At 54.5% G+C, this 14,414-nt stretch overlaps 2 protein-coding genes across 4 annotated transcripts; one reads left to right on the top strand and one right to left on the bottom strand.

The window, feature by feature from the left end:
• Positions 1 to 71: 71 nt before the first annotated feature.
• On the top strand, positions 72 to 13,232 carry VWA7 (von Willebrand factor A domain containing 7). 3 transcript variants are annotated; one of them, XR_008526734.1, is made up of 17 exons: positions 72 to 973; positions 1,277 to 1,555; positions 2,091 to 2,187; positions 2,896 to 3,006; positions 4,081 to 4,276; positions 4,395 to 4,564; positions 7,286 to 7,398; positions 7,608 to 7,724; positions 8,195 to 8,380; positions 9,643 to 9,775; positions 9,883 to 10,035; positions 10,147 to 10,239; positions 10,601 to 10,902; positions 10,981 to 11,120; positions 11,310 to 11,484; positions 11,597 to 11,825; positions 12,647 to 13,232. XR_008526734.1 is itself a non-coding variant. In XM_024248314.3 (17 exons), exons 2-17 carry the CDS (start codon positions 740 to 742, stop codon positions 11,768 to 11,770), a joined length of 2,673 nt encoding a protein of 890 aa, XP_024104082.1. In that variant the 5' UTR covers positions 72 to 409; positions 725 to 739; the 3' UTR covers positions 11,771 to 13,232. The 3 variants fall into 3 exon arrangements, 2 of the variants coding, with proteins under 2 accessions (XP_024104082.1, XP_054414681.1); XM_024248314.3 differs by having other exon boundaries at positions 72 to 409; positions 725 to 973; positions 11,597 to 13,232; XM_054558706.2 differs by having other exon boundaries at positions 11,597 to 13,232.
• SAPCD1 (suppressor APC domain containing 1) lies at positions 12,720 to 14,317 on the bottom strand. The gene is made up of 5 exons (XM_002816660.5): positions 14,199 to 14,317; positions 13,812 to 13,952; positions 13,208 to 13,303; positions 13,012 to 13,101; positions 12,720 to 12,926 (listed from the first exon to the last, which is right to left on the bottom strand). The coding sequence occupies exons 1-5, from the start codon at positions 14,310 to 14,312 to the stop codon at positions 12,831 to 12,833; spliced, it is 537 nt and encodes a 178-aa protein (XP_002816706.1). The 5' UTR covers positions 14,313 to 14,317; the 3' UTR covers positions 12,720 to 12,830.
• Between the last annotated feature and the right edge of the window lie 97 nt (positions 14,318 to 14,414).

The raw sequence follows: 14,414 nt of genomic DNA, 5'->3' as shown, positions 1-14,414 counted from the left end.
TCCTCTTGTCATCTGTGGTGGGGGCAGAGAGGGGAGCAGAGGGGCTGGGTGCCTGAATCCTTGGGGGCTGCAGGGTGGGAGCGAGGCCCTGGTTCTGGAGGGCAGAGGGGTGCGTCTATCTGGGTCTGTCCCTGGCACTGTGCCAGGCCTGAGTCACGTTGCTCACTCCCTTCCTCCTCCCCAGCTCTCATTCACCTCCGCACTGCAGCCAAGGGAGGCCCGCCCTGGCGTGGGCTGCTGCCTGTGGCCTTGGGCAGGCATGAGCAAAGGGGCCAGGGGTTGCCTGTCCTCCCCCACCCTGTTGGGGCCTCCCTCCCCCTCTGCTGAGCCTCGGTTAATTATAACTCTGACCTAAGTGCCCTGTGACGTCAAGCCCGGGCCAGCCCTGCCCAGGAGATCCAGCAACCAGGTAGGGGAGGGCCTGAGAGGACTCAGGCTTCCTGTGCATGGGGAGTGTTTCTGCGGCAGGGCTGGGGACTCAGCCAGGGACTGGGGAGGGGGGCCTGGGGGGAGGAAACTTGGACCCCTCTCCTGGCAGGTGTGTATGTCCCTAATGGTCCGATGAGGCCCTCAGGTTGTCTGGGTGACAAGGAGAGGGTGGGGAAGCCAGGCTGGAGTAGACGCGACTTTTGAGGTAAAGCAGGTGCCCATGGAGACCCGCAGAGCCGGCCTGCCCTGGAATCGCAGCTGCTTCCTCCTCCCTTGACAGCCTTCTGTCTCCCAGGTCCATGTCTCAGCCATGCTCCCCACGGAAGTCCCCCAGTCCCACCCGGGCTCCTCAGCATTGCTTCTGCTGCAGCTGCTGCTGCCCCCCACATCTGCCTTCTTCCCCAACATCTGGAGCCTGCTGGCTGCCCCTGGCTCCATCACCCACCAAGACCTGACTGAGGAGGCAGCACTCAACGTCACCCTGCAGCTCTTCCTGGAGCAGCCACCCCCAGGTCGCCCCCCTCTTCGTCTTGAGGACTTCCTGGTGAGCATCCCGGGGTCCTGTCACACCCCTGCCAGAGTCCCCAATTCCATGGGGCCTCTACTCCTTGAGGGTTCTGGTCGCCAAGAGAAGAGACACCCATGGCCCCACCCCTGCAGCAACAATACCCAGTAGTCTTGGTCCTGAAATTAGGAGTCCCTCTCCTTAGAAAGGCCCGGGACTGTCCCTCCTTTGTGGGGCTCAGGACCCTCATACCCAGCCTTGAGTGTCAGTTGCTGAGATAAGGTGGGCAATAGTCAATCCAAGAGGCCTCCCTGGAGCCCTGTCCCCCGCTATTCTCCCCAGGGTCGAACACTCCTTGCTGATGACCTCTTTGCCGCCTACTTTGGACCTGGTTCTTCTCGGCGGTTCCGAGCAGCCTTAGGTGAGGTGTCTCGTGCCAATGCAGCCCAGGACTTCCTGCCGACTTCCAGGAATGACCCCGACCTGCACTTTGATGCTGAGCGACTGAGTCAGGGACGCACGCACCTGGTAGGGGCTCTGCGGGAGACCGTGGTGGCAGCCAGAGCCCTTGACCACACCCTGGCTCGCCAGCGCCTCGGGGCTGCACTTCATGCCCTGCAGGTGAGAACAGGGTTGGGTTGATGGTCAGAGGGGTCTTCACTTCCAGTGTGCCTGTCCGGGATGGAGCGCGTCCTGTGGTGCCTTCTTGATCATGCCTCCTCCACTCTGGAAGGGGTGGGCACTGGCACGCGGTGCCCCGAGGCTGTGTCCCAGTTCCCCACCTCCAAGCTGGCAGTGCTTCCTGTAGGAACAGCAAGGAGGGCGCTGTGGCTGGAGAGAAGTGAGGGTGAGAGAGGAAGGCCGTGAGGTCAGAAAGCTGAGGGAGCAGCACATGCTGCAGGACTCTGCAGGCTGAGAGAGGCCTTGGGTTAGACTCTGAGCTGGGAAGAGATGCTGGGACAGTTTCCACCTGGGCAAAGCTCTGCTCTGAGCAATGGAGAGAGGGCAGTGGAGGGGACTTGGGGTGTCTGGTGGGAGCAGTGGGGGTGGGAGGGGACTTTTGGGGGGGAACTCAAAGGAGTGGCATATTAGTGCTGGAGACAGTGAGAAAGGCCAGACTAGTGCCTCACTCCCCTTCTCCTGTCCTCCGGACCAGGATTTCTACAGTCATAGCAACTGGGTGGAGCTGGGCGAGCAGCAGCCACACCCTCACCTACTCTGGCCAAGGCAGGAGCTCCAGAACCTGGCACAAGGTATGGCTGTGACCCTGGTGGTGAGGCAGGAGTCCACAGGGCCACCTCAGTCCACCCAGCCACTGTGTCACATTCTGAAGTCCCAGAGGGTGTGATGTTACTTAATCTCCACAAGGACTGAGGTCCCCTAGTCCAAGCAATGCCTGGCTCGGTTAAGCAGCTTCCCCAAGGTCACACAGGGAAAAATAGCTAGGACCAGGTCTCCAGACCTCAGTCCCATCTTACGTGTGGCTTCCTCCCTGCACTGACTCACACGGGGCCTTCTCTCACAGCCCCCTCACCCTCTCACCTGGAAGCTGCCTCCTGTCCACAACTCACAGAGGGCATAATCCCCATAGGATTGGTCCCTATATGTACTGTTTGTTTGTTTTTTTCTTATTATTTATTTATGTATTTATTTTTTAGAGATGAGGTCTCACTGTGTGGCGCAGGCTGGTCTGCCCGCCTTAGCCTCCTAAAGTGCTGGGATTGCAGTCATGAGCCACCGCACCCAGCCTGTGCTGTGTTTTCTAGCACAGCCCCAGTTTCAAACATTGAGGCTCACTGCGGGCCCATGATCCCAGGTTTTAGTTCAGAAAGCCTTGCTAGGGAACTTCTGGGCATTCACCTCATCCCAGCTGGGAGGAAAAGCTGAAGAGGTTTGGGTGGGTGGGGATAAAGGCTGGGGGTGGCAGAATCTTGGGTTTTAGACCGGCCCTTTCTTCCCAGTGGCCGATCCTACCTGCTCCGATTGCAAGGAGTTGAGCTGCCCCGGGAATTGGCTGGGCTTCACACTCCTCACCTCTGGCTACTTTGGAACTCATCCCCCGAAACCTCCAGGTACCAGACAAGAAAGTTCCCCAGAAGTAAGGGGGGAAAGTCACTCCCTTACAGGATCTCTGTCCTGTAGGCCCGTATGCCTTTGCTATGGCATCTCCTCCTAGGAGGAGAGGATGCTGGGAACAGGGTAGGTGGAGGAAAGTCCCCTGAGGAGGCTGTGGTGGGGTTGAGGTAGGGGAACAACTTCTTCCTCCGCTGATAGGATTTCTCCCTTGTCATAGGCAGCTTTGGGGGACTGGCTGGAGGGATCAGGGGATCCACCATGTGCTGTGGTGATTGACCACCACGCCCTAAGATTTACTCCAGAATTCCCCTCCACAAAGCATCATCCTTTTTATCCTTTTTTTTTTTTCCTTGAGATGGAGTTTTGTTCTTTTTGCCAAGGCTGGAGTGCAGTGGCACGATCTCGGCTCACTGCAACCTCTGCCTCCCAGGTTCAAGTGATTCTGCTGCCTCAGCCTCCCGAGTAGCTGGGATTACAGGCATGTGCCACCACGCCCGGCTAATTTTGTATTTTTAGTAGAGACGGGGTTTCATCATGTTGGCCACACTGGTCTCAAACTCCTGACTTCAGGTGATCCACCCGCCCCAGCCTCCCAAAATGCTGGGATTACTGGTGTGAACCACCAGGCCCAGCCATCATTTATTTATTTATTTATTTTTTGAGACCGAGTCTCACTCTGCTGCCCAGGCTGGAGTGCAGTGGCGTGATCTCGGTTCACTGCAACCTCCGCCTCTTGGGATCAAGCTATTTTCCTTCCTCAGCCTCCTAAGTAACTGGGATTACAAGCACACGCCACCACACCTGGCTAATTTTTATAGTTTTAGTAGAGACAGAGTTTCACCATGTTGGCCAGGCTGGTCTCGAGCTCCTGATCTCAGATGATCTGCCCGCCTCGGCCTCCCAAAGCGCTGGGATTCCAGGTGTGAGCCACCGCGCCCACCCCCATCATCGTTTCTTGCTGAACCCTTGCTGAGGGGTGAGAGGGTCAGGCCAGGCCTGAAAGGGCCTCATTTTCTTAGGAGGCAGTGGGTTTTTGACCTCCACTCTCCAGATCCCTTTCCCCAACCCAGGGAAATGTAGCCATGGGGGCCATTTTGACCGGAGCAGCTCCCAGCCACCGAGGGGAGGCATCAACAAGGACAGCACATCCCCAGGCTTCTCCCCTCACCACATGCTGCACCTCCAGGCTGCAAAATTGGCCCTTCTAGCCTCCATCCAGGCCTTCGGCCTTCTGCGAAGCCGCCTGGGAGACAGGGATTTCTCCAGGTGCGTGGCCTCCTGGGGATGGACCCCTTCATGGGAAGGCGCTCCTGCGGGAAGGGAGAAACCAGGCGCTGGGGACAAACGTGCAGGCCCTTCACTGTGTCTCTGGCTTGCTCCCTAGGCTGCTGGACATCACCCCAGCCTCCAGCCTGAGCTTTGTCCTGGACACCACGGGCAGCATGGGTGAGGAGATCAACGCTGCCAAAATCCAGGCTCGTCACATTGTGGAGCAGCGGAGAGGCAGCCCCATGGAGCCTGTCCACTATGTCCTGGTGCCTTTTCATGACCCAGGTAAGTGTGGTCTGGCTAGGACAGTAGAGGGGAGGAAAATTCAAGGTAAGGGATAGACTGGGCGCGGTGGCTCACGCCTGTAAATCCCAGCACTTTGGGAGGCTGAGGCAGGTGGATCACCTGAGGTCGGGAGTTTGAGACCAGCCTGACTAACATGGAGAAACCCCATCTCTACTAAAAATACAAAATTAGCCAAGCTTGGTGGCGGGCACCTGTAATCCCAGCTACTCGGGAGGCTGAGGCGGGAGAATCACTTGAACCCAGGAGGCAGAGGTTGCAGTGAGCCGAGATCGCGCCTTTGCACTCCAGCCTGGGCAACAAGAGCAAAAAACTCTGTCACAAAAAAAGACAATAAAAAAAGGTAAGGGATAAAGGCCTGTGGTGAGGAAGTGGGCTCGTGGTGGCACTTCCTGCAGTCCTGAGTGAGCCTCTACTGTGTGCATACAGAAAATTAGCAGCAACCTGGATAGGGTGGCTCACACCTGTAATCCCAGCACTTTGGGAGGTGGAGGTGGGAGGATCGTTTGAGCCCAGGATTTTAAGACCAACCTGGGCAACACAGAGAGACTCAGGTCTCTACAAAAAAATTAATAAAAATTATGTGTGGGTGTGGTGGCGCATGCCTATAGTCCCAGCTACTTGGGAACCTGAGGCAGGAGGATCACTTGAGCCCAGGAGATTGAGGTTGCAGTGAGCCGTGATGGCACTACTGCACTCCAGGGCGGCCAGGGTGACGCAGTGAGACCCTGTCTCTAAAAAAAAAAAGATAACTAGCAGACTTGCCTCCCACTCTTTCTAAAATGGCAGCACTTTCCATGAGTTTAATGCATGATTCATGCTTTGGCACGTGGCCTCTGCTTCCTTAGGCTTTCATGCTAATAAGCCATTTTCTTTTTTTTTTTTTGAGACGGAGTCTGGCTCTGTCGCCCAGGCTGGAGTGCAGTGGCGCTATCTCGGCTCACTGCAAGCTCCGCCTCCCGGGTTCACGCCATTCTCCTGTCTCAACATCCTGAGTAGCTGGGACTACAGGCGCCCGCCACCACGCCCGGCTAATTTTTGTATTTTTAGTAGAGACGGAGTTTCACCGTGTTAACCAGGATGGTCTCCCTCTCCTGACCTCGTGATCCACCTGCCTCGGCCTCCCAAAGTGCTGGGATTACAGGCCTGAGCCACAGTGCCCGGCCGCCACTTTCAATTCTCTCCATTTTCTATAGACAGAGATTGGGATCAAGATGGGGTTGGTGGGGCCAGGCTTCTGGGAAGTATCTGAGATAGCTAGCTACATTATATTCCTTTTCCATTGATTAGAAGTTAGACTCTCTGGCTTGAGTCTGACTGTGTGTCTTTAGGCTGGTCATGTAAACTTTCTTTGCCTTGATTTCATCGTCTGTTAAATGGGTATCAGTTATCATATCAGGGTGGGGCAGGAACAAATCACAATGTTGGAATGTCATCAGTTAAGGCTATTTTCACTTCTTTTGTGGATCGTCAGTTGCTTCAGGCCATCTGGATGTATAAGTGCCAGTCACGGGGGATATGATGGGTTAGCTTGGGCTCAGAGGCCTGACACCTCCCTCATCCTGCCTAACTCTCAGAGTTGAAATGATGATCAAATAAAATGCCTACTGGACTGAGCGTCGCCTAAATTTCAGTCTTATTTGTCTGCATACATCCTACAGTGGCTGGCATTTAATAGACTTATTATGTTTGATGAAGATATAAATAGAGGTATAACTAAGAACTTAGCACTTATGTGTCAAAGCACTATCTTAAGATTTGCAAAATAAACTCATTTAGTCCTACCGATAAGCCTCTGAGGTAAGTGCTATTCTGTCTCTTTTCTTATGAGGAAACCCAGTGTTTTTTTTTTTCTTTTGAGAGAGAGTCTCACTCTGTCACCCAGGTTGGAGTGCAATGGTACAATCATGCCTCACTGCAGCCTTGATTCAAGCAATCCTCCTGCCACAGCCTCCTGAGTAGCTGGGACTACAGATGAGCACCACCATATCCGGCTAATTTTTGTGTTTTTTTGTAGAGATGGGGTCTCACTATGTTACCCAGGCTGACCTCGAGCTCCTGGGCTCAAGTGATCCTCCCACTTCAGCCTCTCAAAGTGCTGGGATTATAGGCGTGACCAGTTTTTTTTTTTTTTATATATGCACATGTACCCAATAAAGGCCTACAGGAAATGCCACCATTTTTTTCAGGGAGTGGAGGCCACCTTCCCACCAGGGACACCTAGGTCTGTCCTGCCCTGCCCTGCCCTGCACTGACAAGTATGACTTTTTTTTTTTTTTTTTTGAGACGGAGTCTGTCGCCAGACTGGAGTGCAGCGGCACGATCTCGGCTCACTGCAACCTCCGCCTCCTGGGTTCAAGTGATTCTCCTGCCGCAGCCTCTCCAGTAGCTGGGACTGCAGGCATGCACCACCACACCCAGCTAATTTTTGTATTTTTTAGTAGAGACGGGGTTTCACCATGTTGGCCAGGATGGTTTTGATTTCTTGACCTCATGATCCACCCGCCTTGGCCTCCCAAAGTGCTGGAATTACAGGTGTGAGCCACCACACCCGGCCAAGTATGAGTCTTATAATGGAGTATTGTTATTTCAATACTTGTCCACTCCAGAAGCACACCAGGCCCCTCAACTGGGGAGGTGGCTCTGGGTAAGAATGAGGGGAGCTCTTTCCTCACTTACCTTAACCTCCTTTCCCCTTCCCAGGGTTTGGCCCTGTCTTTACAACCAGTGACCCTGACAGCTTCTGGCAACAGCTTAATGAGATCCATGCCTTGGGGGGTGGAGACGAGCCTGAGATGTGCCTGTCAGCCCTGCAGGTCTGGCCCCTCCCTTCTTCCCCGTTTCCTGGCCCCACCACCAGGGGGAGCTAGATCCCTCCTGGGGCTCCCTGCCACCTTCAGCAGCTAGATCCACTAGCTTCACTCCAGGGTTCCCGGGCCATATTCCTTTCTGCTTCATCCTCCTTGGCTGTACCCATTCCCCTCCTGCTGCCATTGTTAACACTGGTCATTGCCTTCCCTGCCAGCTGGCCCTGCTGCACACACCTCCACTCTCAGATATCTTTGTCTTCACGGATGCCTCCCCCAAGGATGCCTTTCTCACCAACCAGGTGGAATCCCTGACTCAGGAGCGGCGCTGCCGGGTGAGCAGAGCTGGTGAGAGACCCAGTGTTAGCCTCCCAGGGATGTGAGAGACCCTGTGATGACAATCTCATAACGAGGGTTGCAACACACTATGGTGGCCCAACAAGCCTTGGTATATGGTGGGAGAAGCAGACGATGAATGGAACATTTCCTGATACCTTTAATGATACACGTAGGAGGCCCTACCCTTAATAATGCTGAATTTTTATTTGAACCTGCCTAATAAACAATGTGAAGAACTGGGGATCTAGTCGCCAAAAATCCACTGTGACAGTTACAGGGTGTGACCAACTACTAACTGAAGGCAGGGGGTTCTGTCATTGGGATTCCCCACCCCAGCAGCCAGAAGGCAGGCAGAGACCTTATCACAAACCATCAGCTCTGGAGAAAGCTTGAGCACAGGGACTCTCATTCATAATAGTGGATGGCACTTGGACACCCCAATCACTGAGCTCTCTTCTGGCCACAGGTAACATTCCTGGTGACTGAAGATACATCAAGGGTTCAGGGCCGAGCTCGGCGTGAGATCCTGTCCCCTCTGCGTTTTGAGCCGTACAAAGCAGTGGCCCTGGCCTCAGGAGGAGAGGTGATCTTCACCAAAGACCAGCACATTCGAGACGTGGCAGCCATTGTTGGGGAGAGCATGGCTGCCCTGGTGAGTAAGTGGGGGCCAGGGCCCTCACTTAGGAACTGAAGGGTGGTCAGGCTGCACCTCTCTTCTTATAGGAGAAAGGGGAATCCCTCTCACTGCTGTGTTGTTCTTCCAGTCACGGGGCAGGAAAGGAGGTTTCTCTTCCTCTGAGATCCATGGCTAGCCACTTCTTTTTTTTTGAGATGGAGTCTCATGGTCACCCAGGTTGGAGTGCAATGGCACAATCTCGGCTCACTGCAACCTCCGCCTCCCGGGTTCAAGGGATTCTCCTGCCTCAGCCTCCCAAGTCGCTGTAGTTACAGGTGCCCACCACCAGGCCCGGCTAATTTTTGTATTTTTTTAGTAGAGCCGGGGTTCCACCGTTTTTTTGGCCAGGCTGGTCTCAAACTCCTGACCTCAAGTGATCCTCCTACCTTGGCCTCCCACAGTGCTGGGATTACAGGCGCGAGCCACCACGCCTGGCCTGCATTGTCCTTTTATATCAGTAAACCCCTCCCCACTTGGCTTCCAGTATTCTGCCTTCAGGGTTACCACAGGAAGTCCTACCATCTTTTTGGGGAGGTGGCTTGTATTTTGCAGAGACAGAGTCTCGCTATATTGACTAGGCTGTTCTTGAACCCCTGGCCTCAAGTGATCCTCCTGCCTTGGTCTCCCAGGTGCTGGGATTACAGACATGAGCCACCACGCCTGGCCTATCATCTTTTAATAGGGCACAAGATGTGATTGTCTCATCCTGAATTCCTTGCCTCCAACTTTGTCTCTGACCATAATAACTTCATCCCTGGCCCCGTGTCCCTCTCTCACTGGTATCCCTTTCTGCCTGTTTGACGTGGTTTCTTTCTTTTCTCTTTCTTTCTTTTCTTTTTTTTTTTTTTTTTTTTGAGACAGAGTCTTGCACTGTCGCCCAGGCTGGAGTGCAATGGTGCAATCTTGGCTCACTGCAACCTCCGCCTACTGGGTTCAAGCGATTCTCCTGCTCCAGCCTCCCAAGTAGCTGGGATTACAGAAGCCCACCACCACGCCTGGCTAATTTTTTGTATTTTTTTTTTTTTAGTAGAGATGTAGTTTCACTATGTTGGCCAGGCTGGTCTCGAACTCTTGACCTTGTGATCCACCCGCCTCAGCCTCCCAAAGTGCTGGGATTATAGGCGTGACCAACCGCGCCCAGCCCAATGAGTGGTTTCTTTCTATCTCCCCTTTCTTCTTTGTTCCTCATCCCATACCTCATCTTCTCCCCCATTTTCTGGTCCTGCCAATCCCTCAAGGTGACTCTTCCCCTGGACCCTCCTGTTGTGGTGCCTAGGAAGCCACTTGTGTTCACTGTGGATGGGCTGCTCCAGAAGATCACAGTCCGGATCCACGGAGACATCAGCAGCTTCTGGATCAAGAACCCTGCAGGTACCTCTGCAGGCAGAGGGAAGAATGGGGACTGGGGAATAGACAATTGAGGAGATGTACTCAAGGAGAGCAAGTGCTTCATGTGACAATCTCTTCCCTGACCCCAGGGGTCTCCCAGGGCCAGGAGGAAGGCATGGGTCCTCTAGGTCACACTCGCCGCTTTGGGCAGTTCTGGATGGTGACCATGGATGACCCTCCACAGACAGGAACCTGGGAGATCCAGGTCACAGCTGAGGACACCCCTGGGGTGAGAGTGCAAGGTAAGGAGGGAGGTGTTCCTGGGAAGGGGAAGGAGAGACTGCAGGCCTCAGAGAACACGATCAGTCACATTCCTTTCAGGAAGGGCTCTGACTGCCTTTGCCCTTTCCCAGCCCAGACCTCCCTGGACTTCCTCTTCCACTTTGGGATCCCCGTGGAGGATGGACCCCACCCTGGCCTCTACCCCCTGACTCAGCCAGTTGCAGGTACATTTATTCCCTGAGCCCCCACCCACCTAACCCCCAGTTTTTAATATATATATATATATAATGTATATATGTATACATACATCTATGCATATGTATAACTTTTATAGAGTTATAATTTACATAATGTGCACTAAAGTGTACAGTTTGATGGATTTCATATAATACACCCAGTTCAGGATATAGAACATTTCCAGCACCCCAGAACTCCCTCCTGATGCTCCCCATCAATACCCCTCGAAAGTAACCTATTTTCCCATCCATACTCCCCAGAGGGAACCCCTATTTTGAAGGCCGTTAATTCTTTTCTCCCTGTGTCTCCGAATCTCACAATGTTCTCCCCTCCTCGCCCCTGTCCCAGGTCTTCAGACCCAGCTGCTGGTAGAAGTGACAGGGTTGGGTTCCAGAGCCAATCCTGGGGATCCTCAGCCGCATTTCTCCCACGTCATCCTTCGAGGGGTCCCAGAGGGTGCCGAACTAGGCCAGGTGCCCTTGGAGTCCGTGGGACCTCCGGAGCGAGGTCTCCTCGCAGCCTCGCTGCCGCCCACGCTGCTTTCCACCCCTAGACCCTTCTCCCTGGAGCTGATTGGCCAGGACGCAGCGGGGCGGCGCCTGCACAGGGCTGCCCCTCAGCCTAGCACCGTAGTCCCTGTCCTTCTGGAGGTGAGACGCTAGGGGAAAGTGCGGCTGGGGCTGGAGAGAGTTGGAGCGGCCCCTTCCCTGACAAACCCTTCTCTGCAGCTTAGTGGCCCCTCGGGTTTCTTGGCCCCGGGCAGCAAAGTCCCGCTCAGTCTCCGCATCGCCAGCTTCTCGGGCCCTCAGGATCTTGACCTTAGGACTTCCGTCAACCCCAGCTTCTCCCTCACCTCCAACCTCTCCAGGTGAGGCCCCTGAACCCTCCAGCTCCTCTGGCATCTTGCCCGGCCTATGCTTATCCCAAGCCCTGCCCCTGGCTCCCTCCGATTGGCCCTCAGAATCCTCCTCTCCCCTCCCGTGCCCGTGCAGGCGTCCTCTTGACTCTAGGCTCTGGGCAGCCTGGGGCTTTAGCGACGCCTATATCCTCTCTCCAGGGCTCACCTGGAACTGAATGAGTCGGCCTGGGGCCGCCTGTGGCTGGAGGTCCCAGATTCAGCGGCCCCGGATTCCGTGGTGATGGTGACTGTGACTGCAGCGGGACGAGAAGCCAACCCAGTACCCCCGACTTATGCTTTCCTCCGGCTCCTGGTATTGGCCCCAGCCCCGCAGGTGAGGAACCGCTACTTTCCATCACAGGGTGGGCAAGGTAGGGGAGGGTGGTGTAGGTTTAATTTGAGTACAGCTCTAGCACACCCTGTCATTCTCTTCCTCTTCCCCGCAGGACCAGCACGCCACCCCTACCGGCTCATCTGACCCGATCCTCACCACGGCCACCCCTGCCTTTTCGCCCTTCACATTGGTGACTCAAGGCAGGGCTGGGGCAGGGCTGGTGGGCAGTCCCTGGTGGGGCACGGTTGGAGGGGTGCTGCTTCTGCTAGGCCTGGCCTCCTGGTGACACAACAGGCTCTAGACGGATGGGTCTCTAGGACTATTTTCAACTTGCCCCATTGGTAAGAAGACCTGGGACACATTTGTCAGATAGGTCTTAGGACCTTACCTCTCCTAGCTGGGATGAAGTTTTTCTCTTTGTTTTTGTGTGTTTGTTTGTTTTTTGAGACGGAGTTTTGCTCGTTGCCCAGGCTGGAGTGCAGTGGTGCGATCTTGGCTCACTGCAACCTCTGCCTCCCAGGTTCAAGCGATTCTCCCACCTCAGCCTCCCAAATAGCTGGGATCACAGGTGCCCGCCACCACACCCGGCTAATTTTTTGTATTTTTATTAGAGACAGGGTTTCACTATGTTGGCCAGGCTGGTCTTGAACTCCTGACCTCAGGTGATCCACCTGCCTCTGCCTCCCAAAGTGCTGGGATTACAGGCGTGAGCCACCGTGCCCGGCCAATGACGGTTTTCTTTCTCCAGCACATCCCTTTCCTTTCTTAAAAACTTCGAGACTGGGGCTGGGTGCAGTGACTCATGCCTGTAATCCCAGCACTCTGGGAGGCTGAGGCAGGAGGATCACTTGAGCCCAGGAGGTTGAGGCTGCAGTGAGTTGTGGTCGCACCACTGCACTACAGCCTGAGTGACAGTGAGACCCTATCTCAGAAACAAAACAAAACAAAACACCCTGCAAGACTGGGATAGAGGGCAATGGATATTCCCACAGTGCACTTTTCCTAACCCTATGAGAAACAAACCAAAGACATTTTTGGAGAAAGTTGCTTTCTGGAGCAGCTTCGGTTTTATTTTTGTATTTAAGGCTGAAGGACAGTTTCAATAAACATGTCTTCTTCCCAGAGGGATTTCAAAGAAAGATTATTTTTGCATGTCATATAGGGGAGAATGAGGACATGAGACACCAAGAAGATGAAGTTTTCAGGAGCAGAGGAGTAACTTTACACCAAGATGTCTGAACTTCATTGACTCACTACCTGGAGCCATTTTTTAGCTGTTAAGAAACAAAAAAAGGAGCCTGGGGCTTCTGACTCTTTCACCAGGCTTAGGGGAGTGAGAGGAGGGTTTAGACACAGGTAGGGCCTCTTGGCCCCTTGGTACAGCCCTGCTGAGCCATCTCCTCCTTTGGCTGGGTGACTCCTTTCTGCTGCCTTGACAACTCCTGGAGGAGAGGAGAAACAGATGGGGCCTCTGGGCTCCTCCCAGCCCTGTAGGGTGGGGCTCCTGCCCTCTTTCTTGAAGTTTACCTGTCGCTGCCAAAAGTTCTGCTCCCTTCGTCTTTTCTTTGAATCCTGGGTGGTGCAGGAACTAGCCTTGTTCAGTGGACTTGGGGAGAACTGGAGGGGAAATTCGCTGTGTTTTCTGTTAAGCCAGCACTGACCCCAACAACTCCCCTCTCTAGTCCAACTTCCCAAAAGTCTAAACTGAAAACAATAAACTCACCTTCTCATGAATCAGGTTCTGCAAACAGATGTTCACCTTTTGAATCTGGGCTAACCGGGGGCCACCAGGCTCTGAGTGTAAATCTGTTAGAAAATTCTAGAGGAGGAGTTGGAGGCTGACAACACGGTGAAAACCTGAGGTCCATCTGCCACTCTATTCCTGTCACCACAGGCCATCCCTCTCATCTGGATCCCCTCATCCCAGTACCCTCCCAGGCAGGTGGGAAAATCCAGTACTCTCCACCTCCATCTCTTTAGCACATCAGTTCCTCCATCTCTCTCAAATAGCACAATACCCCCTTTCACTACTCTTCATGGAGCCTCCCTCCCATCCCTGCCCCATTGGAATAATCCAGGCCACACCCTCATCTCCATGGAGTGATCCAAATCCCTCTGAATGGAATGCAGACCAGCTTCCTCCAGCCCCAACAATGAACACCAACTTAACACTTGGTGGCATCCTGTCATTACGGTGATGCCTCCAACTCATGATCCCTGACCATTAACTCTCCCCTCTCCAGAGTGGTCTCAGGCTGTGTCTACACATTCCCTGCTCCTCCCTCCCTGGCCCTCCCCCCATTCACACAGAGGGGCAGCCCCCATACCTCACCAAGGGCCCCTAGATGCAGCTGCTTTCGCTGTGCCTCCCTCAGATGGTCTTCAAACCAGGCCTGGCCATGCTGTAGCAGCTCCAGCCCCTGCCACAGGGCATCCTGTTCTCTCTCCAGAGCCTGCATCCTCCGCAGCTGGGAAAGGCAATCACAGAGGCTGACTCTTGTGCCACAGTAGGGCTCTGGGTTATGGCTCTTTCTCTCCACCCCTAGTGGGGTTCACTGTGTGGTCACTGAGTGTGAACCCAGACTGGCCACTGAGGACCTGAAGGGCAAGGGGAGGCAGGTGGGAACACTGTGGGCCCTCAAGCTGAATGGAAATATAAAGGGCAGATCGATGGAGAGAGTTCCCCTGGGACCTCTTGTTGGGCTGATACTCACCCAAAGGAAGAAGCTCTGGGCCCCTGGGTCTTGGCGACTTGTCCCCAGCGGCAGCAGCAGGACTGTGTAGGGAGCCTGCACCAAGGGCACCCCGCCAGAGCCCTGGCTCCCCATGGCTCTGAGTTGGGAAGGGTGGAGCCACTCCCACTGGTGCAGCCCGGGCTGGTCCCTCCCCTCCACCCCTGCCTTGCACCCATCCTGCCTCTGTCAGCCTCT

Source organism: Pongo abelii, chromosome 5 (assembly GCF_028885655.2).
Source record: "Pongo abelii isolate AG06213 chromosome 5, NHGRI_mPonAbe1-v2.0_pri, whole genome shotgun sequence".
Classification (NCBI taxonomy): Eukaryota; Metazoa; Chordata; class Mammalia; order Primates; family Hominidae; genus Pongo; species Pongo abelii.
The sequence above is the reverse complement of the archived record's forward strand: the minus strand, read 5'-3'. Positions and strand labels throughout refer to the sequence as shown.

What these genes read in the sequence shown, in the direction of transcription:
- SAPCD1 (XM_002816660.5), bottom strand. Translation starts at nt 14,312, where the DNA reads ATGGGGAGCCAGGGCTCTGGCGGGGTGCCCTTGGTGCAGGCTCCCTAC. An exon ending in CCCAGAGCTTCTTCCTTTGG is followed by an intron (nt 13,953 to 14,198) that starts GTGAGTATCAGC and finishes TGCCTTTCCCAG; the next exon opens with CTGCGGAGGATGCAGGCTCT. An exon ending in AGAACTTTTGGCAGCGACAG is followed by an intron (nt 12,927 to 13,011) that starts GTAAACTTCAAG and finishes CCTCTCCTCCAG; the next exon opens with GAGTTGTCAAGGCAGCAGAA.
- VWA7 (XM_024248314.3), top strand. Translation starts at nt 740, where the DNA reads ATGCTCCCCACGGAAGTCCCCCAGTCCCACCCGGGCTCCTCAGCATTG. An exon ending in TTCGTCTTGAGGACTTCCTG is followed by an intron (nt 974 to 1,276) that starts GTGAGCATCCCG and finishes TATTCTCCCCAG; the next exon opens with GGTCGAACACTCCTTGCTGA. An exon ending in CCTGACTCAGCCAGTTGCAG is followed by an intron (nt 10,240 to 10,600) that starts GTACATTTATTC and finishes CCCCTGTCCCAG; the next exon opens with GTCTTCAGACCCAGCTGCTG.